Here is a 25136-nt window from a genome sequence, read left to right as displayed (position 1 = left end):
CAGTAAATAAATAAAAAGTTTATTTTTGTGAGTGAATGCAGCACAATCGTGAACATAAATGCACAACTTTAAAAGCGATTTTCTCAATGTTTCGATTTTTTTGCACCCTCAGATTCCAGATTTTCAAATAGTTGTGTCTCAACCAAATATTGTCCTATCCTAACAAACCACACATCAATGGAAAGCTTATTTATTCAGCTTTTATATGACGTCTAAATCTCAATGTCAAAAAATTGAACCCATGTGACTGGTTTTGTGGTCCAGGGTCACATATGTGAACTTCTTTTCAGTATCTGCACGTTTCTGTGCATATGTAATGTGAGATATTAAAGCACATATGGTATGGCATATGGTTGGTGTGCGTTCATTATGCTCTCATTATGTAATGCAGTAATAGCACCTTGGACTCTTGATATTGGTTTGCGTCACATGTTGGGTTTGTTAGTTGTATCTCCTGGAGCCGAGGAACATGCGGCGCTGTGTAATTGCTGTAGGAGTCACGGTCACTGCCCTTTCTGTCTGTTTACTCTTTGCAAGTGTACCTGCTTTCGCCAGTACAGTTTATTCTAAGAGGAATGACAGGTTATATAATATTCAGTTGTTTTTTTTAAAATACCAATTGTCCGTGTGATTTAATTTGCAGCTTTTAGGAAGCATTAATAGAGATTATTTAGTTGGGTTATTCCACATAGTATCACGAAAGAAGACAGAAATGTTGATCATTTGTATTGCCCTATAGCAGCTAAAAGAAATGAACGAAGAAAGCTTTGCAATCGTATCAAACTTGCATTAACGTTTGAGGTCAAAGAAAGATTTTGAGATATACATGAAACTCGAAAAATCAGAATATCATGCAAAAAAACATTAATTTATGTGTAATAATACATTACAGATTATAGCACGAAAAAATCACAATAATTTGTCTAAACCGCCTTGACGTTTAGTTAATTTGGGATGCACTTGCACGAGAGCAACGTCAACCGATTAAAAAATTTCGCCAATTGCAAAAGTTGAACTGAATCTCAGACGATTGAAAAACGACTGACTACTAGAAAAGTCATTGAATAATTCGCCTATTCTAAATAACGGATATAAATGAAAAGTGTAATGTCATAACATTGCACAAGTTGAGCTCTAGTGAGAAGACATGATAACATGTGCTCGGGTTGTGTGGATAAGGAGCAAGCTGAGCTGCAGTAACAGTCTTTCCCTTCTTCGACAGCAAAGGAGGCCCCACTACCCAACTTGAGGGCAACTACTCCGCTGAAGAGGAAGAAAAACACTGTTGTTTCAACACCGCGACCAGCAGCTCTACTACTAATGCAACGGGAACGTGGAGGATGTATGGCAAGCTGTTTTAACATTTAATCCTTCAAACATATTAGTATCTATTTTAATGATAATAGTATCTTGTCTATTAGGTACTTCTCTTATTCATTTGCTACTAGTGCTTAGCCTATTCTTTAGATACTAGTACCTTTTTAAAGATACTAGTACTTATTCATTAGATACTAGTTCTTATTTTTTAGATACTAGTAACTTTTTAGACCAAAGATATCTTGAATTTAGTATACTTTTTAAATGTACATTTCTGATTAGTGAAGACCTTTACTTTGATTACTTTTGATTGATTGATTGATTGATTGATTGATTGATTGATTGATTGATTGATTGATTACTTTGATTGTTCTGCTGATGAAACACTGCAAAAATATCTTTCAGAGAAATTTCAGTAGACAAACTCCAAACATTATAAGTGATCTAGTAGGAGCTTTATACAGCTTTTTACTGCGGATGCAAATTAAAAAACACAGTAAATCCCCGACAGACTCACTTTTATACCTGTCATTGTGCTGCTCTGAATAAGGTCTATGCTAATAATACACTGAATATTAATGAACCAATGAGAGAGGGAGATCGGAAATAAGAAGATGGCACTAGAGGTAATATGAATTCATAAAAAAAATTATCCATATTATATGAATTATATGACACAAATCGTTTTAAGTCATTATCTTTCACGTGTTTGCCCGTTCTCGTGTTTCTTTGATGTTATTATTCATTCATTAACATTATCATAGTAGTAGTCTATTCTGATACTACTGATGCCACTGTCAGCAGGCGAATTCGCTGTATTAGAGACACCGACCGCTTAAGAAACCGTGCAGAAACAGAATGTACAAGCAAAGTAGTTTCACCAATAATAAGACCATCTCTGGTTTTGCTTCTGTCTGACAGAAAGAACGACTAGTCAACTTAAAGAGATGAAATTTAATGAAAATGTTGTCATTTACTCACCCACAAGTTGATCCAAACCCATATGAATTTATTTATTCTGCTGAAAACAAAAGAAAAATGACAGTAGCCATACCAAAACAGTTGATGGACCCCATTGACTTCCATAGTATTTACATAGTCAATTAGGACCATCAACTGTTTGGCTACAAACATTCTTCAAAATATTGTATTTTGTGTTCAGCTAGCAGAAGAAAGAAACGCATACAGAGGGTGAGTAGCCTAAATGATGACCAATTAAAAAAATTTGGGGTGAACTATCTCTTTAAGAGACGCATCATTCTTCTAGTGTGCTGCATTCACTATTAACAACATTGTTCTCTAATCTACAATTTCACACGTAGCTGCTATTTATTTTATTACCTAGGCTGATTTAGATGCACTGACATGCAAGATGCAATTAAACGAAGCTTGCCACGTTAACACCTAATTTCACACACATATTTCCCAGACTTACTCTTGCATTGAAGTTCGACCATCGCCTGGTACCATTCCTCCTGGTCCGTCTCGCTCTCCGCCGCCACCACGAAACTCTCAGCCCGTGTGTAGAGGACTATCATGTGCTTGTTCTTCGAGTCGGCCCGTTTGTTGATGTTGAAGCACGTCTCCAGCGCCAGAGCCTTTTTGGGCACGGGAGCTTTCCCTCGAAATTTCTTCTCGCTTTCATAGTATTCGAGTCGGGCCGGGCCGCGTTCAGAAGCCGTCCGTAACACGAAGTACCGCCGGTGCATGGACTTCTGCTTGCGGAGATACCCGCTTTTACGGACGTCCTCGGTGCTGTTCTGCACATCTGCGTGGTTCTCCATGGCTCTCGCGGGGTCTGTTTCGCTCGACCAAAAGTTAAACCCCGTTAAAAGTCGCAAACGACAACAAATGCAACCTCCGCTCCTTCTGAAAAGTCATGTGCGCATTGGGCGAGAGAGGGTCCAGCAAGCAGTTTCTTTCCAAAAGTCCTGTCATCAAACGCGACAGCGCACACGCGAGCACACGTGCGAGAAACAGCGCGCAACTACTACTATTTAGAAGAAGCTTTAGTTGAGTTGAATAATCTCATTACGGGAGCGTACAGTAGACAGTTCCCTGTCACCCCTCCTCTCCAGCGCAGCGTTCACTGCTACTGTGCTGTGAAGCTCTGTCACTCATCAGTCTGCTGTAGTGTGTGTGTGTGTGTGTGTGTGTGTGAGAGAGAGAGAGAGAGAGAGAGAGAGAGAGAGAGAGAGAGAGAGAGAGAGAGAGAGAGAGAGAGAGAGAGAGAGAGAGCACGAGGTTGCGGACCAGAATCGGATTTCATTCGCCTCTGGATTGTCCTGACTCAATATTGCCTTAAACAAATTTCACTTTTTTTAAAAAAGTCAGACCACCTTCTTGGCAAACATTTATTCTTAAAAAAAAAAAAAAAAAGTTTATTTTTTGTTACTAGCCTTATTTTTAGTTAAGCGAGAATCCTTTTCAGTTTCACGTATTATTGATTAGACTCTAATACGTATTAATAGTGATTAGTACGTATTTAATTAAATATATTAATTTGCTCCATTTGCTTCTAGTCAATTTTCCCATTAACTAAAACGATAAGACTTTACAATAAGGTTTCATTAGTCAGCTAATTACTTTAGTTAACATGAACAAAGAATAAACAATACACTGTTAAGCGTTTTAGTGTGAAATTAAAGTAGGCTATATTCCAGGTTAATAATTGCATTACTTTCACATTTCAAAGTACTTTTCGTGTATCCAACTGCACTACAAAATGCAGTTGTCAAAAAACAACACAGTATTGGAAAACACAATTTACTGTAAAACAAACAACATCATTCTGTATTCTCCAGTGCACATGTACTAAATTACCCAGCATGCACGTGCGGCATGAATAGATTATGCTTTGGATTTTCATGATTCTTGTTGGTTCACTGGGAGAGAAAAAAAAGTTGGTTTAACCTAAAAAAGCAAGTTACCTTGTTGCCTTAAAATTTTGAGCTCGTTGTAATTACAATTTTGAGTTAATACAATGAAGAAGAATTTAATAAACAGAAACTCAAAATAGTATGTTATCTTCACACATTAGTTCTCGAAGTTGATTTGACAAAAGATAAAAAGTTGTGATAACAAATCATGAAAAACATTTTTTACAGTGTTTTATAGCCTATGCTACTGTTGAACTTATTTTTGCTTCGGTTTTAGCAGTTTATGTTGTTGGTTTATTTTGTCATTTTGGTTTATGTTGTATAAGTGTTTTTATTATTTGTTGAGTGTCATCACCATTGTTGTGTTTTGTGTGTGCATCATGATGGTTATAAGATGATCATCTTTCAAAGATGAATTTCAGCAGTTGCTTTTGGGAAAGATCCATCTACAAATATGAATTCAGTTATTGGTAAATCTAAATGCTTAAGTAATACTAAAACAAAATCTTCATATTCATGCTTGATTAATGTTTCATTACACTGTAAAAAGTGATCAGTTGACTTAACTTAAAAAGTGAGGAAACCTGTTGCCTTAATATTCTTAAGTAAATAAACTTCATGCGTAATTGAAAAAAAAAAAAGTTATGCGGAAGTTCACATAACTTATTTTGTTCAATTACATTAAGTTTATAACATAAGGAATAAATGTTAATTGTTACCATTGTCATCATAAATATCGTGTTCATTTATTGCAGATAAATTAAGTGACAATAGAGCAACTGTCCACAAGACTGAGTTCAAAAGCAAGCACTGTTGTAATAACCCTTTAATACATTCAGAAGATGCCAAACATTTTTGGTTTTACTTGCCACCAGGAGAAAAAACGGGTTTGTCTAGACATAAATAAGTCAGAAATGCAGCTTGTACATCATAATTGTAATTCTAAAAAAATAAAAATAAACAAATTAAAGTAACACTTTATTTTACAGTGTCCTTGTTACATATCTTACATGTATTTACCATATGTAATAACAGTAAGTTATGCATAATAACATGCAACTAACCCTCAACCAAACCCTAAAATAAGTACATGTTGTTAATCAATCCTTAAATATATAATTACACTGTAACAATGACACCTTAAAATAGCGTCTTAAATAAAATTATTTATTGAATACTGTATCGTGATTTAATCATATTAAAATGGATCACCTGTGACATCTAGTGGACTAACTGGTCCATTGCAATATTTGACAACGTGAACAGCAATGATAGGATTTTAGGGTCAAATTTACATTAAAAGGTGATGCATATATTTTTAGAAGCTGCAATGGTTCATCAAATCAATATTTAAAAGTACACAAATGCTTCTCTCTTAATTATTTTAGATAAAGCATTTTGCAGTTTGACTTTTTCCACTAACAAGCTATTTCAATCTCGACTGCGATCATAAAAATGAGACTAGGTCAGGTGAGAGGTGACATTTATCCTTTTCATTTGAATTCTCAGTTGAAAGCCCTAATGTTCATAGAGTGCAAATACATTCATAATGCGATAATGATCTTCACAGAAAAATATAAACGGAGCTGTCGTAAAAAGATATTGCATGAAGCTTCGAAAGCAGCAAATTCGACTGGATTTGCATCACATGGGCAATCAGATACACGTAGACGCAACGGTTATGGATAGCTTTATGCAGATGCATACATCTCGATACAAAGACATTCTATATGAATCCTTTTGCAAAAGAAACCATCTCTACGTTATACAGGAAACTTGACGATATTAGACAATTTTTGGTCCATACAAGAAAGGTTTTTTTTTTCCCTCATACTCACCGAAACTGCAGTACATTCAGCAGCTTCCGGCTCAGCTTGAGAAGCGCATGCAGTCTGACAATGCACACAGGAATACTTATGAACGCTTCAAATGAGCGTCCAAATAAATAGAAACAAGCCCGGCGTACGCACACAGACACATAAGTGGCGGAAATGCCCGTTTCGTGTGTGCCGTCTTATTAACATGCATCTCAATCATAAAAACCAAATCGGCACTGAGGGGAAAATGCATTACTGAGATGATCTGAAGCTTGAATTGCTACTATTTTTATTGAAATGTGTTGACCTCAGTGTACGAGTGAAGTAAGTGGGCACTCAGGTTAGGGCGATATTGGCACGAGAAGTTCAGTGTGTGTGTGTGTGTGTGTTAATGGTTCTCATAAGCACCTTTCATCTGAACTTCTCCTATTATCAGCAAAAAACCCCACTGATATAAGGCAAAACCCACAAACGTGTACACACACACACACACACACAGCTTGATTTACTGTATAGCATCTGGTACAAAAGGGCACGTACAAACACACTCTCACACACATAGACACACACACAACAAAGCATGTACAGAGTTACATGTACAATATCTGCTAACAAACAAACAAACAAACAAACAAACACCCACACCTTTAAACACACATGAAGACACACACACACACACGCGCGCGCGCAGAAGTGTTGGATGTTTTCTGTAGGTATGGCGAAGTAAACAAGCTCCACTCGCTCTCCTCTTTCTCCACGGCCGGTTCGGGATCAGATGAAAGGGTTCAGTGATGCTCCTCTGCTCGGGTAAACATTCCCCTAAGAGAAGCCATGGAAAACACTCTTAACCCCTTCACACACACACACACACACATACGTTTACATTTCCTGACTCTTAGCGTAGAAAGAGGATCATGCTTACAGTAAAAGGGTTGACAGACATTGGTCGTGGGACTTTGGGGACGGACTCGGGGACAGGAAATGAGTTGAAACCTACAAACAAACAGGATAAAAATAACACACACACATTTCAGTTCGGATCAACAAAACTCACATGGATCATCTTGAGTGTTCGCTCTGCAGTGGCTCTTGTTAAGTGTTAATTCCTGACTGATTCTTTTAATTGATTGGTGGACTATTTAAAGAAGCGGTTGCAGATTTAAAGACGTAAGCTTGCTATACTCACCGTTGGCCTCCTGGATACTGGACTGTTGGTGTGAAAAAGCACTTTGGGTGACGGATGCAGGAAAAGAGACGGACTGAGGAAACACAGCTGAGGAGGACACACCATCTGTCAATCAGAAACACACAAATATAGAGTTCAGCACTTCACAAACATGCAAACTGACTGACATATATCTATCTAAGATAGAAATGCAGTCAGACAATAGATAGATACTGATAGTTTTGTTTTACTTTTAATTGTTTTACTTTTGTTTTACTTTTGTTTTACTTTTATCTATCTATCTATCTTTCATATCTATCTATCTATCTGTCTTTCATATCTATCTATCTATCTATCTATCTATCTATCTTTCATATCTATCTATCTATCTATCTATCTATCTATCTTTCATATCTATCTATCTATCTATCTATCTATCTATCTATCTATCTATCTATCTATCTATCTATCTATCTATCTGTCTGTCTATCTATCTATCTATATATCTATCTATCTATCTATCTTTCATATCTATCTATCTATCTATCTATCTATCTATCTATCTATCTATCTATCTATCTATCTATCTATCTATCTATCTATCTGTCTATCATATCTATCTATCTATCTATCTATCTATCTATCTATCTTTCATATCTATCTATCTATCTATCTATCTATCTATCTATCTATCTATCTATCTATCTATCTATCTATCTTTCATATCTATCTATCTATCTATCTATCTATCTATCTATCTATCTATCTATCTATCTGTCTTTCATATCTATCTATCTATCTATCTGTCTTTCATATCTATCTATCTATCTATCTATCGTGTGTGTGTGTGTGTGTGTGTGTGTGTGTGTGTGTGTGTGTGTGTGTGTGTGTGGATAGATATGCAGTCATGCGACAGACAGATAGACAGATAGATAGATAGATAGATAGACAGATGATAGATAGATAGATAGATAGATAGATAGATAGATAGATAGATAGATAGATAGATAGATAGATAGATAGATAGATATGAAAGATAGATAGATAGATAGATATATAGATAGATAGATAGACAGACAGATAGATAGATAGATAGATAGATAGATAGATAGATAGATAGATAGATAGATAGATAGATAGATAGATAGATAGATAGATAGATAGATAGATAGATAGATAGATAGATATGAAAGATAGATAGATAGATAGATAGATAGATAGATAGATATGAAAGATAGATAGATAGATAGATAGATAGATAGATATGAAAGACAGATAGATAGATAGATAGATAGATAGATAGATAGATAGATAGATAGATAGATAGATTAGATATAAAAGCCCGTTTTCATGTTTGAAAAGAGTATTGAACTCAATGTTCAGGACATCATGATAAAACGATAAATGTGCTGACCGCTAAAGACAAAGTGTATTATTTCCTCTTAACACTTGGACTTCAGCCGACAATAAATCCACCAAACCACTCTCTTTGCATTGAAATGTTCCCAGGTGACCGCACGGTTTGTGTTGGCTTTGAGATCTACCACTAGGTTGACAGCATGTGTGCGAGTGAGAGTTTTGCTTGATTTATAGAAGTGATACTTCCGCACGGGAACACCATATCCAATTATCAGATTCATTGATTTATGGATTAAGTTCCTTTTAAGCCAAGTACACTTTGTCAGATTTATAGCATTGTAACAATGTGTCCTTCACGAGACATAACTATGGGCTCGAGTCCCACAGTCAGATTAATAATGACTGCATGGATCGTCCAGTGGGAGATGTCCACACACGTCACTGCAAATAGAAGGCTTGGTTCATCTTAGGTCGGAGTTGTATGCAGTTCTTTACAGTCAGTTTCTGATTTATGACATCCGCAGTATTTTATTGATATATTATAGCTCCCATATTGTCAAAACTGAAATTTCCTGGCTTTTTTCATGATAACAGAGGTCTAGGGGCTTTGAAACTACCATATAAGACAAATGCACACAGCCTGCATAAAGTAACTGTGCCTTTTCACGAGCCGTTGTGACTTCTGTATAAATGTGATGTCAGAACTACTCAGGCCAATCAGAAGAGAGGCTCATGAATATTAAGTAGACAGGCCAAAATCGACCTGTTCTTGGCAGAGCTCCTGAGAAAGGAGCTGTGAAATACATATTGAGATGTTTTTTGGTACTTATACTGCAAATATATATTCTTAGGGACATCAAAACCTAATAAAACTTCAGAAAGGTGGGACCTTTAAAGGTAAAAACTAATCCTAGCTTATTTTTTTCCCCAAAATGCAATTATACTGAATTGCAGTCTTGCTGTTTTCCAAAAGCCAAAGCATGAAGTGGGCATGGGCACACACACACACACACACACACACCTCTTACCCGAGGCTGTGCTTTTAAAGGGGTTACTGGGAGACAGAACAGACTGGGTGCAACTGGCTGTAGAGTTGAAGGGGTTTGGGAAACCTGAATCAGAGAGAGAAAAAGTGTGGTTATGAGTCACACTGCAGAAGGTCTCTCATTACCATGAACTGCACTTTGGATCAAATCCCTGTTTTGACTTAATTATTGTGAATTTACAGATGTTTCCATCTCAGAGACTTTCTGAGGTCATGCTGTAAGATCGTCCAAATATTGCAAGTCACACACAAGCAGCGCTGGGACTGGGTGGAAACTGATCACATGTCATCTGGATTACGTAATGAGATTATATGTGACCCTGGACCACAAAACCAGTCACATGGGTAATTTTTGTCAATTGATATTTATACATAATCTGGAAGCTGAATAAATAAGCTTTCCATTGATGTATGTTTTGTTAGGATAGGATAATATTTGGTCGAGATGTAACTATTAGTAAATCTGAAATATGAGGGTGCAAAAAAAAAAAACATTGAGAAAATTGTCTTTAAAGTTATCCGTTTATGTTCGCGATTGTGCTGCATTCACTCACAAAAATAAATGTTTTATATATTTACGGTAAAAAATTTACTAAATATCTTCATGGAACATGATCTTTACTTAATATCCTCATGATTTTTGGCATAATATAATAATAATTTTGACCCATACCATGTATTGTTGGCTATTTCCACAAATATACCCGTGCGACTTATGACTGGTTTTGTGATCCAGGGTCACATTATGTTTTAAAATCAGACTACAGTTACTGTTTATTGATTACATAATTACAAGTTATTCAAAATGTCAGTAAATTATTCATTATTCATGTTATATTTTAAAATTTCCTTTCTAAAAAAAGCCTACTGCTTATATACGTTCAGAAAGTCTTCTAGGTTTGTGGAATTGCACACACAGTTTTCAGTGACAGTCACATGACTAGTGGCAGCTCTGAGCAAAACACAGCATTTGATCAAATCCTTCACTTTTAACAAGTGTTTTATCAACATTGCAATCTTGCATATCTAATCGGCTCCTGATTAACACATTGATTATTGTTTTAATGATAATTTAGTGAGTCATGTATTACTGTCTTTGGAAGGCTTTTGTCTTTTTTAAACAAATTCACATTATTTCATATTTACATCCAATGCAGGGATTCCCCAACTATTTGGCCAGCTGAATGTATTTGACCAAATATATTTACTTTAAGTAAGCCCTGAGATTTTAAGTTAACAAGTTATTAATAAAAGTGAGTCAATGATAATAATAACAATAAATAATAATTTCACAATTCTCTGTTGGTTAATGGTCAAATGACATGCAGGTAAACAAATAAAATATATTTTATTTTAGTAAGTGTTTTATTTTGATAGTTTTTGTTTTTAAATTGACAAATTGTATGATTTACTCGAAGATTACTTCAAAGAATGGAATATATTTTCTTTCTTTTTGTATTTTTATTTTAGATAAATATGGTACAAGATTATCCTATGCAAATCAAATGTGATAAACCAGTTAGGTAATTCATCTAAAAGTAGTCAGATTATATTACCTTGTAATGTAATGGATTACGTTACTATCTACATTTTTTGTTATGTAATTTGGAATAAGTAACTGACTACAATTTGTAAGTAATCTACGCAAGTTACTGTATAAGCTGAGGTTCTGTTTAAACACATGGGATTAATCCAGATCAATGTATATTTATATTTAAAAAAAAGATTATTACAGGTGAAATTAAAAAAATGTGAATATCGAGCAAAAGTTCATTTATTTCAGTAATTTAACTTAAAAGGTGAAACTAATATATTATATAGACTCATTACATGCAAAGTGAGATATTTCAAGCCTTTATTTGTTATAATTTTGATGATTATGGCTTACAGCTTATGAAAACCCCAAATTCAAAATTAGAATATTGTGAAAAGGTTTTCATAAGCTGTAAGCCATAATCATCAAAATTATAACAAATAAAGGCTTGAAATATCTCACTTTGCATGTAATGAGTCTATATAATATATTAGTTTCACCTTTTAAGTTAAATTACTGAAATAAATGAACTTTTGCAAGATATTCTAATTTTTTGAGTTTCACCTGTACTTGTTTACTCACAAACTGCTTTAAAACCAAAGGCCATTTCTATTGTAGGTCAGAATCAGTTCTGGATGGGTTAACTAAATAAACTACAAAACACTGCTGTGAATTGCTCACTTGCAAACGTTTGAGATCCGGAGGTGGCCTCAGGAACACCCGGGGAGCTGAAAAAGAGAGCAACAAAAAAGACATTAGCAAAACATGTTCACAGTAATGTGGGTTGGAAAATGTTTCTATTTAGTTTGGACTGATGTGTGTAACTAATGCAAATATTTTTAAATATATATATTTAAAATTAAGTTTTACTTTGCAGGCGTGGAACTTGAGGACAGCCGGTTCCCAAAGAGGGTGCTATACTGAGGGGGTCCATCAGAGGGAGCTGTTGTAATGCCTACAAAAGTGAAAAAGGGCTCGTCAAAGCTATACAACATGCGCAGATTTCAACCATGCAAGCAGAAATGCAACAAAGTGACCCTGGACCACAAAACCAGTCTTATGGGTCATTTTTTTAAATTGAGATTTATCTGAAAGTTGAATAAATAAGCTTTCCATTGATGTATGGCTTAGGATAGGACAATATTTGGCCAAGATACAACTATTGAACTTTATGGAAATCTGAGGGTGCAAAAAAATCTAAACATTGAGAAAATCACCTTTAGTTGTCCATTTATGTTGGCGATTGTGCTGCATTCACTCACAAAAATATATTTTTTGATATATTTACGGTAGGTATTTTACTAAATATCTCTTTACTTAATATCCTAATGATTTTTGGCATTAAAGAAAAATTCATTTTGACCCATAAAATGTTTTGTTGGCTATTGCCACAAATATACCCGACCGGCTTATGACTGGTTTTGTGGTCCAGGGTCACATATTATTTTGAGATCTTTATCAACTAGCTTAATAGATATACCCATAACCTACCTGTGACAGGTGTGGTGTCTGTGAACACTTTATCAAGCTGTGATAAGACTGCATACTTATCCTGAGTGACAGGGGGCGGAGCAACAGAACTGAGCGTGTTGTGGGCGTGGCTCAGACCCCCAAAATCCAAACTCATAGATTTAGGGAAGGCTCTGAACGCAGCTCCGCCCCCAGATGACAGAGTGCGACCTAAACCAATCAGAGAGGCTGTCAGTGATGATGATGCTCTAAATGCTTTTGCAATCAGTGTTGCTAACTAAAGATCGTCATTTTGATTAATTGAAATAAAGCTACAGTTGAAGTGCTAAATATACTAAAACTGAAATAAATTTAGGCTAAATATAAATATTAGCATGTATGTAATGACTAAAATGTTAACTACAATTAAAATGTAAACTGAAAATATAGAAATAAAAGCGAATTCAAAATATAAAATACAAAACAAAAAGCCGCTGTTTGGATTTAAACAGGCAAATGCTTAAGAGTCTATGATTGGATCATTTTTACAGTGAGTATTATGTTTCTAGCATGTTATATGTTTGGCAACAGTTCTTCTAACCCTAATTGATGAAGCTTTTCATTTGTTAAACAACCATGCAGGAAGACACATCGTGATATTCCAGGATGACAATGTCAAGACTCATCTCAGATCGTGAAAAAATATCTTCTGTGTTTAGCGGAAGAAATACATTCATAAGGTTTTTTTAGCGTATTGAAAATTTTGCATATTGAACATTATTAAACGTGTTAAATGATAACTAAACTGGCCACCTGCTCCAAAAAAAAAACACGAAAAACACTCCAGCTTCTAGGATACATTATTGTTAAATATATTTATATTTTAGAAAACAATAGCATAGAAACACAAATATTCTCCCATACTTATCCAACCCTGGAAATAACTAAAATCAAATTCCGTATACTTGCTCCTGTAGTAATATCCTTTATTTGGTATTGCAGTGTTTTCTACAAATAATTCTACACATTATTTCACATCAACGGGTCACGCGTGACCACAGACGTGCCATGAGCGATTTTCTAAATACAGATGAAACTCGAAAAAATGTTATATCGTGCCAAAGTTCAGCGACTTTCCAAATACAGGGGAAACTCGAAAAATTTGATTATTATCGTGCAAAAGTTCATTTATTTCAGTAATTCAACTTAAAAGGTGAAACTAATATATTATATAGACTCATTACATGCAAAGTAAGATATTTTAAGCCTTTATTTGTTATAATTTTGATGATTATGGCTTACAGCTTATGAAAACCCCAAATTCAAAATGATAATATTGTGAAAAGGTTTTCATAAGCTGTAAGCCATAATCATCAAAATTATAACAAATAACGACTTGAAATATCTCACTTGGCATGTAATGAGTCTATATAATATATTAGTTTCAACTTTTAAGCTGAATTACTGAAATAAATTAACTTTTGCCCGATAATCACATTTTTCGAGTTTCCCCTGTATTTAGAAAGTCGCTGAACTTTGGCACGATATTAAAAAAAATTGAGTTTCACCTGCTCACCTTTACTTTAAAGCCTGTGCCTTTTTCATTATCAAAGAGCAGCTTGTGTCTCCTTGAGCTGGCAGAGCTGTGATGTGGGGCTTTGAAGCATTCGGTATCGTTCTGTGACTTTAACACGGCACTGCTGGTATTTAGAGGCTCCGTCAGAAGCCACTGCAGCGAGAAACATCTCAAAAGCTGATGAGATAAGCTGTTTTTTTTAGAATAGTTTTTGTAGCTTGTCTCAATTTAGATGCACTGGCTGATATAACACTGTGGCCTCAAACACACACTGAACAGTGCTTATCTTGCATTAAGTCTAGCTTGGTCATTTGATCTTGATCACTGGTTTATTGTTAACAGCGTTATTCCATGGGGGTTCGAGTCTGCATACTGTCAAGCTTTTCCTCTCACACACACACACACACTGGATCTGCATTTTCTTATGTCACGTTAGTTTCTGCCTGTCATGGCTGGCTCACTCAGCAGTTCAGCCAGATGGTGTGAGGTAAACTGAAGCGGAAGTGAAAAAGGGAATCACATCTATCGTTTATGCCACTTACCTAAAGTAAAGCTGTTTTTGAAAGTGCTACTTGCTGTGAAATAAAAGATAAAGAAGGGAAGATCAGATGAATTGAGACTTAATAGTTAATACATTTTAAAAAAATGCAGAAATTTAGTCATGGGATCCAACATTTTGTGAATCCAAATTAAAATGCTTCAGTTTTCCATTAAAAAAATAAAATAAAATGTAATGCTAATTTTATAGTGGTGGGCAACGATTAATCGCATCCAAAATAAAAGTTTGTGTTTGCATATTATATGTGTGTGTGCTGCGTATAATTATTTTGTATATATAAAGACACACATATGCATGTATATATTTAATCAATATTTGCATGTATACACTGTATATATACTTATACATCATTTGTATTATATATAAATATTTTATAAATAACACATTTTTCTTAAATACATTAAGAAATGACAATTATTTTGTATATATAAATACACACACATGCATGTATATATTTAAGAAAAATTTGTTATTTATAAAATATTTATAAATTATGTATAAATATATATACAGGGTATACATGCAAATATATAAATATTTATATATACAAAATAATTATACACAGTACACACACATATATTATGTAAACACAAACTTTTATTTTGGATGTGATAAATCGTTGCCCAGCACTAAAATTTTATGATAAATTTAAATAAAATATTGTTAATTTTGAACAACAACAAAAAAAAAGTTACATAGTACTTGGGGTGTAACAATATATTGTGTCACAATATATCGCAATACAAAAATGCAACAATATGTATCGTGGATAGTGAGAAACTATCTGTGTGAGAAGTTGTTTTAGTGTCAGTACTACATTAATCTACTATACTGTATATAATGTTGAATATAATGTATAATATTGCAATGGGGGAATATTTGTGGGTCCTAATAATGCCAAATGTTTTATGTTTACCAGTAAAAAGTGGCCTACATTATTTTCAATATATCTAGTCAGTGGCAGAGTGCAAGCCTATTCATTTACACCCACAATGTAATATAAAATGTAGCATTTTAATCAACTGTAAAAAAAAATTGTTAACCTTTTATCATATGTCTTGGAGTATCGCAATAATATTGTATCGTTAGTTCAATATCGTGATATGTATCAAATCGTGACATAAGGGTATCGTTACACCCCTACATAGTACACCTTTAAATATACTACTACATTAAATGTACATCCTATCAAATTTAAAAACTTCTTTGTTTTAAATATTTCAAAATAAAAAATAAAATCAGATTTTCAACGTGGACTTTTGGACCCCACTTTATACTTCATAGAAATGTATTCTATGTGACGGGCACAATGCGTGTGTGTGTGTGTGTGTGTGTGTGTGTGTGTGTGTGTGTGTGTGTGTGTGTGTGTGTGTGTGTGTGTGTGTGTGTGTGTGTGTGTGTGTGTGTGTGTGTGTGTGTGTGTGTGTGTGTGTACCTGAAGGACGTGGAAGGGCTGGAAAGGAGGAGGGATGATTCTGGGGTCCCATTCCTGAAGAAATGATTCCTGCCCTCTGTCTCTCCACACCGCTTAACAATGTGTCTTAAGAGGAAGAGAGAACCAGACAGAAACGAGAGAAGAGTAAAGCACTTAAAGAATAAAAGATGACTCACGGTACAGTCCATCTGTGTTATTAATCAGGACAGACCAGACAGAAGGAGGGGATAGGAAAGGAAGAAGGTAAGGAGTGTTTTGGAGGCTGCACCTTTAATGGGATGATCTCTGAAGCTCTGCGAGCGAGTCGGTCTGGCAGTGAACACTTCAGTACGGCTGTCAGCCGGAGAGACAGCAGGAGCTCGGTCCCATATCGACAACTGGGACTGGGACTGGGACTGTGGGAATACACACACACACACACGCATTAAAAATCAGATCACCACCCTCGATGTGACACATTTCTGTGGTGGTTTTCAGATCCGAGATGAAAGCATGTTCGACAGCTTTAATACTTCTTCACTGATACTAAGCCTATTTATATACTCGATTTCCCTTCTAAGATCGTTTGATGCGTTTTCTCTTCCATTTATTTTAATAATACTACTAATTGTGTTAATTTAAGGGAAATTATACTTTTAAAACTTCACTGACACTAGGGCTATTTGTATTCTCTATTTTACTTCTACAATAATTTGATGTAATTTTCATTTATACTAATAATAGTAATAATAATTATACTACTAATAATAACAATAATAATGTAGTTCTTTAAAGATGATAAATTACAGCTTTCAAACTTCTTCACTGACACTAAGCCTATATTTTCCTCCTAAATCCTTTTATGTCATTTTCATTTGTAATAATATTATTATAATAATTATAAGAAGAAATTACATCAAAAGGATTCGTTTTATTATTATTACTATTATCAGTCAGATAATAATAATAATTATTCATATTGAGAAATTACATCAATGGATTATTAAAAATAATAATAATTTATTATTAAGAAATTACATCAAGCGATTCATTTTATTATTTTTACTATTATAAGTCAAATAATAATATTATTATTATTATTGAGAAATGACATCAAGGGATTATTCAAAATAATCATATTAATTTATTAAGAAACTACATCGAGATTAATTTTATTATTATTACTATTATCAGTCAAATAATAATATTATTATTAAGAAATTACATTAGGGATTAATTTTATTATTATTACTACTATAAGTCTAATTATTATTATTATTATTATGATACTGATAAATATATATTTTATTTATTGTTATTACTATTATTATTATTATGTGACAACTAGAACAAAAACGTAGGCAGGAATGATAATAACACTAATAAAACCAAAATACATAAACATTCAACGAGACAGTATTGACATTTTTTGTTGTTTCTCGATCTCTCTTGTTTCCTGTCTCTCTGTGCCTCACTCACCAGCGTGCCACGAGTGGGCCGGGCCGTGGGGTTCAGAGGGTGTCCCGGCGGAGGCTGGTTCTGAGCGGGCCCGTGTGGAGCTGGAACAGCCTGAACCCCCGGGCCCCACGGGGACTCCACATCCCTGCGCATCTTGCTTTTAGAGAAATGCCTGGAAAACACACACACTTGCTGCTAGTATTGAAGTGAGGAGTCGTTTGTGTTCATTGCGTCGGTCACGTGACAAATAAACGAAAGACTCATAAGGTAAAGTAATTATTTATGTTCCCTGTAAATTATTTTTGACTGCATTATAATGATTTCTTAATTCAGAATATGATCAAGATTGCGTAGGTGGATGTGTTCAGGGAATTTGCCTGTTAAAAGTATAACATTTAAAGCCCCTTAAATGAACGAAATGACTCGAAAAAACATTAATTTTCGGAGATCGAACAAGAGAGTCAGTAAAATGATCCGAACTTCCCATCACTACAGTATTGCATTCTTTAACTTTCATCTATACACAATCCACTGAGAACGGTTCAGTGCATGTCTTAAAGTGTAACTGTCGCCAAAATTGAACCTAGGCCCTTTTTGTTCATCTACCCGAGTCAAACTTTCGTGTAAACGCATAATTAGAATGGAAACGCCACTTTTAAGATTGACCGTATTTTCGTTTTAGGTCAAAATGGCTTTTGAATGGGAGTGCTAGGGGCACTTCTATGATAGCATCAAAATCGCTATTTTTAAAACACTAAGGCGGCTCGACACAACATAAAACTGAGCTTGAAGTATCACCAGGGGCTCTACACATGAACTCGAGCATTGACTACATTGTTTGTGTACACAAAGTTTCCTAAAAAGAAAGGTTTTGTACGACTCACTTTATCAGTTAGTGTTTCCGGTGGCTGGAATTTTGTCAGTCAAAAGTAGTCGATCTCCGAATGCAACGTAACATGAGGAGAGTAAAGATGGAAAGCTCCTAAAGCTTGTTTCCATATAAATTCACGGATAATTTGTTGTTTTGTCGTTAGTGAAAATCAATATTGACCTTGTAGCCTATTTGAAAAAGGATCCTCATATAATAATGAAATGATTCAGTAATACAGATCGACTATTTTTGACTAACAAAATGCCAGCGGCCGGGAGGAACAACAGCTACAGCGAGTTGTTCAAAACCTTTCTTTTTAGCAAACATTGTGTACACAAACAATGTAGTCAATGCTGGAGTTCATGTGTCGAGCCCCTGGTGACACTTCAAGCACAGTTTCATGTTGTGTCGAGCCGCCTTAGTGTTTTAAAAATAGCGATTTTGATGCTATCATAGAAGTCAATCTTAAAAGTGGAGTTTCCATTCTAATTATTCTTTTACACGAATGTTTGCCTCGGGTAGATAAACAAAAAGAGCCTAGGTTCAATTTAATTTTGGCAATTTTGGCAACAGTTACTCTTTAATCATTTCGTCTGATCCAAACTGAAACCACACTCACCATTTCTTCCTCTCGTATTTGTCCTGCAAGAACTCTTTCAGCTTCTGTGTGTCACGGGCATCAAAACAGCCGTCTGTTTTGGGGTCAAAAGTGCAGAGCCAGGTCCTCCTTCCAACCTAACAACCCCATAAACCAATAACATAGTTAATCACCTTGTTAAAGGAACACTCCTATTTTGGAAATAGGCTCATTTTCCAGCTCCTCTAGAGTTAAGCGGTTGAGTTTTACCATTTTCGAATCCATCCAGCCGATCTCCGGGTCTGGCGGTAGCACTTTTAGCATAGCTTAGCATAGATCATTGAATCTGATTAGACCGTTAGCATCTCTCCCAAAAAAATGATCAAAGAGTTTAGATATTTTCCTATTTAAAAATTGACACTTCTGTAGTTACATTGTGTACTAAGATCGACAGAACATGAAAAGTTTTCTAGGACAATATGACTAGGAACTATACTCTTATTCCTCCAATGATATTACGCAGCGCCTGAAAATAGTCCCCAGCTCGGTAACTTCCAACGAACTTCTTTCATGCGCTGTGTAATATCATTGCGCTGCTGGTACGGCAGCAGTTCCTGGATTATTACGCAGGAATGAGAGTATAGTTCATAGACATATCGGCCTATGTCTTAATATACGATGTAACTACAGAAGAGTCAAGTTTTAAATAGGAAAAATATTGAAACTCTTTTGTCATTTTTTTGAGAGAGATGCTAACGGTCTAATCAGATTCAATGATCTATGCTAAGCTATGCTAAAAGTGCTACCGCCAGAGTCAGACCCGGAGATCGGCTGAATGGATTCGAAAACTGTAAAACTCAACCGTTTAACTCTAGGGGAGCTGGAAAATGAGCCTATTTCCACACAAAAAAGTGAAGTGTTCCTTTAAGCCTCATTAACGGTTACAGGTTAATCTTCATATTGCATTGAGTACTTTCTCAAAGGAGATGTTATGCAAGGAGTTTAATGTAAAATTGAGATTGTGCGCCATTATTTAGAAAGCATTTTGCGTCCTTGGGGTTGTGTTAGCAATTACCTTAAAAGCTTTATTATTACTGAACATTAATAGTTAATGTAAACATGTTTACATTAACAACATAAACTGTTTGTTGCATTACAAGGGAACTGTGTGCTGCTGTACATGATGTGTCTGAGGTATTTCAACAAATTAGCCTGTGACTCAGATGAACATATTTTAGCATCGAATGAGCTTAGGTGCAAATCAGCAGGCTCAGTTACACATTGTGGATTAGTGGCTATTTAGCCGTGTGGTTTTCATTTGTCATTCACTTTAATGTCATCACTAGCATTGATATTAGCTATGCCAGTCTGTTCCTTCTCACACTCAACACACTTTACTGACAGAGGAGAGGAGGAATGAGTCAGAAGAATTGTTTGCCAGTTACACAAGCACGGCGCCCACCCTCAGAGCATTCATTTGGCTTCAACTGCAATGAGCAAGAATCCTGTAGTGCCAATTGTGGGTGTGAATGTGTGTGTGTGAATGTGTGTGTGTGTGTGTGTTGGGGAGTGAAAGAGCAGCGTCTGTACTTGAACCCCATTCAGATTGGCTAACCAGAAAGGCAAGTTCAGTCACACACTCATGGGAAAAACACAGTATATTACGAACTAAAAAACTATTTATTAAAACTGTAAATTATGTTTTATTATGCCCACATACCAGCTTAACACAAGCTCTTGGTATATAACTATCTAGCATTTTCTCAAAGCACTAGTACCAAGTCAAACTGCTTTTGTGTTTTATATGATGGAAGCCATCAAATGCTTTTAGTCTATCATTTCCACAGATGGAAAAGGTAGTTTTGACAGACATACACACACAAGAAATACAGCCAAAAATAAACTGCAAAAGTGTATCCATTACACATGTGGTATTTTCTATTCATAGAATTCACGTTATGTTGCACATAAGGTTGTTGATGGGAAAAATGGGATGTAATATATTTCTTTATGTTCAAGGTTTGCTGTTTTTATTCTATTTTCGCTGTCACTGTTATTCAATTTTAACAATATATTAAGGCGGTTCTGAAGGCAAAAGGGCGTCCAACCCCGTACTAGCGAGGTGTACCCAATAAAGTGGCCGGTGAGTGTACAGGCCATTATTTTGCACCTGGCTTTATCGTATGTTCAGATCGATCTACGAAAATATATGCAAAATTGGACATATTTAGTGAGATAATGCCCAATTTGCATAAAAGGATTAGTTCACTTTCAAAAAAAAAAAAAATCCTGATAAATTTACTCACCCCCATGTCATCCAAGATATCCATGTCTGTCTTTCTTCAGTCGAAAAGAAATTACGTTTTTTTAAGGAAAACATTTCAGGATTTTTCTCCATTTAATGGACTTCAATGGCAACCAAATATTCCAATGTCCAAAGAAGTTTCAAATGTCCGTCTCAATGCAGCTTCAAATGCTCGACACAATCCCAGTCGAGAAATAAGGGTCTTATCCAGCGAAACGATCTGTCATTTTCAAAAAAAAAAAAATATATATAATACTTTTTAACCACAAATGCCCGTCTTGTACCATCTCTGAGATGTATTACGTCATCACGTTGGAAAGGTAACAATTTTTTTATTTTTTTATTAATTAAAACAAAGATGTCGGACGATTTTGAAGTTGGATGAGAAAATGAGATGGAGTTTTTCGCCCTCCCCTACCTTCTTGAACACAGACAAATAACTTAGATAGATGACGTGACGCGTGACCTTTCCAACGTTATGACGCAATGCGTGGCGCATCTCAGAGATGGTACAAGACGGGCATTTGTGGTTAAAAAGTATATAATTTTTTTTTTTTTTTTTTAAATAACCGATCGATTCGCTGGATAAGACCCTTATTTCTCGACTGGGATCGTGTAGAGACTTTGAAGCTGCATTGAGACGGACATTTGAACCTTCTTTGAACATTGGAATATTTGGTTGCCATTGAAGTAAAAATCCAGGAATGTTTTCCTTAAAAAGCTTAATTTCTTTTCGACTGAAGAAAGAAAGACATGGACAACTTGGATGACATCGGGGTGAGTAAATTATCAGGAATTTTTTTTTTTTTAAAGTGAACTAATCCTTTAAATAATTATTATTTTTCCTTCTTCAATGTTGAACCAAAATTGTTTGTGCTCTTTCTGACCTTTTTTTCCTTTAAGACTCCTATGCACGCCCTCTTCGCATGGGTAGCAGGACTGTGTTATGTTTACTTTGAGCTTTGGGTTACGGTTTATTTCAGGGGTCAGGAATTTTTACCATTATGATGGCAAAAAGCATGTTTCCCCATTGATCTCCATTTAAAAGTAACCCTTTATTATTATGAACAGGGCTCGACATTAACACCCGTCACTCCTACTAGCCATTTTGGCGGGTTGAATTTTGAATTATCTGAAATAATAGACTGTGCGATGTATCGTTGTCAAAAAATATAGATTTTTACGATACATATCGATACTGAAATTAATGAAACAATGCTCATTTTCCACAGAATAGATACACAATACCAGCTGGCCTTTCTCATCTCTCCGACAGCAAATTACACACAAACCCGCCTCTCCTCACTCACTCGTTTCATTTGCTCTGGATGAATATTGTTGGTGTTACAGGGCTTGAATTTCGGCATGGGATTGCGCTTATTGCTCATATTTTCACTAATTTCCTCAGATTTTGTGTTCACACTCAAAGTGTGCGTGCATAAAGCCGCCTCTCATCCTAAATTGTGTTCGTTTTCGTTGCTTATTGCGCTTAAACAGTCAAATACACACAAAATAATGTAAAAATGCCGGTCTTGGTGAGTATTCACGTAAACAGTCAGTAAAGTGAACGTAAATAGGTGAGAAAGAAAACGCATGTGTAACAGTATAATGGATCCGTGTGTCAAGTCTTAAAGTGACAGCAGCCTAATATACCTGCTGCTAAAGTATGAGATATTAAAAAATATTTATATGGCAGTTTTTCCCCATGGTATTGATGTCAAAATTGTGGCCAGTGAAAATGCTGAGTGGCTAATAACGTTGGAAATCCACTAGCCAATGGATGCATACTATTATTAACATGCAACATTTGAATCAGGCGCCAAATAGAGTACCCTTTATTCGCTTTTGGGTCCAAGGGGGGTAGAATTTTGCACAAGAAGAAAATTCAATTTCAGCCTAAGAGCCTTAAAAGCAAGTGGTTTCACAGCATCACTTATGTACTAGTAGACCTGCCACTCACCTCGTTGCCGTGGTTTTGTAAAAACTCCACTTCCTGTTGGGAGAAGGTTGTCATGGAAATAGACTTAACTCTATGGGGTGGGTTGAGCCCTCTCCTGAAACAGAAACAAACCCCAATGAAACGTTCAACGGGTTCGCATTCATTTTTAGAGACGTGTGAGAGATAAATGGTGCGGGATGTGACAGGGCTGTGATAACGGTTGCAAACTGCAAATAATCTCTTGCAGCAATCAATTACAAAACAGTGAAGGAAGAGGGCTGCGTATTTCTCATCAGTGCTGGTGAGGAAACTGGTTCGTAAGTGAAGTGAAGTGCAAATTGAAGGGGAAAATCACACCATTCCTTTGCTGACATGCAAAAAAACACTCTTATATTAATGCCAAACCTGAAATCATGACGAAATGATACGTAACACACGCGAGACTGTCTGAGACACGCCTGAAAACGACAAAGTAGTAGTAAATACCGAATATCTCGTATGTAAACACAACCAGACTCGCGCTGCATTGTAGCTACAGAGTTTGGTGAATGATACTAATGAAATTCTTGACATAATCGCATGCAGTTGCATGTTTTCACTCACAGCATTCCAGAGCACGACGTGCATACGAAGCAGCCCACGGTGATGTCGATGTAAGTCACCCCGGGTTGGTTGCACTCGAAGCAGTGTTTGTTGACTCCCGCCTGGGCGAGCTCGCGGACCTTGCGCGCGCATATCTCCTGGTTGTCCCGGTGCTTTCTGTTCGACATGCTTCTGGAGCCCCTGTAGTCGCGCTCTCACACACACACACACACACACACACACCCCCCTGGCCCTCAAGATGGTAATGGGGGAGCCGTTTTCTTTTCACTGTTGCCCACCGTTGCACTTTAATCCCCCCGCCGCCGATAGTGTTTCTCACGCGCGCATAATGAACGCGACTACGCGGCTGGTCGTCTTCTTCTCACGCGCTGATGAATTGCTCGGACATGAACAGAGTCTTTACATGCGTAGTCGTGGTCACGACTGGCCGGGAGTTTTACAACCGCCCTGTTTATTTATTCATTCCTGCGGTTTTCTCCTCTGGGCGCGGAGAAAATAATCCGATTCTTGTCATTGCTCTTCTTCTTCTTCGCTCTGCCGATTCTCTCCGTTCGCACCGTATCAAACCGCGCAGTCTCTGCTGTTGCGCACCCGTGTTTCCTTCCAGGGATTCTGGGGAGACTGCGAACAGAAACCTAGAGGAGGACGGAGGCAACTTTGAGTACTACATGCCTCTGGAAAGCGAATAACGCGCGCGGGATAAGTAGGGACTAATCTGCTTAACAATATTTTGTTTGTGATGGCTGTGTGGTCATTATTTTGTGCTTATTTATTTCCAGTGTTACCCAGCAACGTGAGATTTTTTATCTTGGACGAGAGTAGATTTTTATTTATTTATTATTTTATCACGCCCCTCTATGACGTTTGAAATAAAAATCGCTGTCCTCCGTGTGTTTATTAACTCTTTGCATGATGAAGCACACAGTTTGCCTCATGGACCGCCACGACTAAAACAAATAGCACACTTGACGAGTTTTAAGTGAGTGCGTCCTCCGTCCTGTTGACACATTCTTGAGTCAAATCACATTAACGGAGACATCTCAACCGTTACACACTGATGTAATGTTGGCCTGGTTCCTGGTCTTGCAGGGACTGAGTGAAAACCATGATGAAAAAAACACACGATGCGTGTCATGAAGTGGCAACTAGCAACCAGCAGAGGTCGCAGCTTCACCAAACATCCACTTTAGCTTCAATAAAGGGTTAGTTCACCCAAAAATTAAAATTATCCCTAATTTACTCACCCTCAAGCCATCCTAGGTGTATGAC

The 25136-nt window shown here is 36.1% G+C and overlaps 2 protein-coding genes and 1 long non-coding RNA gene across 6 annotated transcripts in view; 1 reads left to right on the top strand and 2 right to left on the bottom strand.

Annotated features, from left to right (window-relative positions):
- LOC306994546 overlaps window positions 1-1329 on the top strand; it is a 41611-nt gene extending 40282 nt beyond the window's left edge. Inside the window, exon 3 of the long non-coding RNA XR_013796697.1 lies at window positions 1223-1329. This is a non-coding gene — a long non-coding RNA (uncharacterized lncRNA). The remainder of the gene's footprint in view (window positions 1-1222) is intronic.
- LOC306994545 (insulin receptor substrate 1-B) overlaps window positions 1-3464 on the bottom strand; it is a 58189-nt gene extending 54725 nt beyond the window's left edge. The window contains exon 1 of one of the 2 annotated variants that reach the window (XM_079605114.1): window positions 2753-3464. In XM_079605114.1, coding sequence (XP_079461240.1) covers window positions 2753-3101 — 349 coding nt within the window. In that variant the 5' untranslated portion in view covers window positions 3102-3464. The remainder of the gene's footprint in view (window positions 1-2752) is intronic. The other variant, XM_079605115.1, reaches the window with a different exon arrangement.
- Window positions 3465-4919: 1455 nt separating this feature from the next.
- On the bottom strand, window positions 4920-24953 carry agfg2 (ArfGAP with FG repeats 2). 3 transcript variants are annotated; one of them, XM_079605275.1, is made up of 15 exons: window positions 23868-24677; window positions 23670-23722; window positions 23286-23379; window positions 19063-19178; window positions 17594-17744; window positions 16404-16530; window positions 16136-16240; window positions 14684-14716; window positions 12608-12796; window positions 11987-12071; window positions 11798-11844; window positions 9566-9649; window positions 7200-7304; window positions 6936-7006; window positions 4920-6832 (listed from the first exon to the last, which is right to left on the bottom strand). In XM_079605275.1, exons 1-15 carry the CDS (start codon window positions 23997-23999, stop codon window positions 6785-6787), a joined length of 1440 nt encoding a protein of 479 aa, XP_079461401.1. In that variant the 5' UTR covers window positions 24000-24677; the 3' UTR covers window positions 4920-6784. The 3 variants fall into 3 exon arrangements, with proteins under 3 accessions (XP_079461401.1, XP_079461399.1, XP_079461400.1); XM_079605273.1 differs by lacking the exon at window positions 23670-23722 and having other exon boundaries at window positions 23868-24953; XM_079605274.1 differs by lacking the exon at window positions 9566-9649 and having other exon boundaries at window positions 5005-6832; window positions 23868-24141.
- Window positions 24954-25136: the final 183 nt, after the last annotated feature.

This window comes from Phoxinus phoxinus, assembly GCF_949152265.1.
Source record: "Phoxinus phoxinus genome assembly, chromosome: 2".
Taxonomy (NCBI): Eukaryota; Metazoa; Chordata; class Actinopteri; order Cypriniformes; family Leuciscidae; genus Phoxinus; species Phoxinus phoxinus.
The sequence above is the reverse complement of the archived record's forward strand: the minus strand, read 5'-3'. Positions and strand labels throughout refer to the sequence as shown.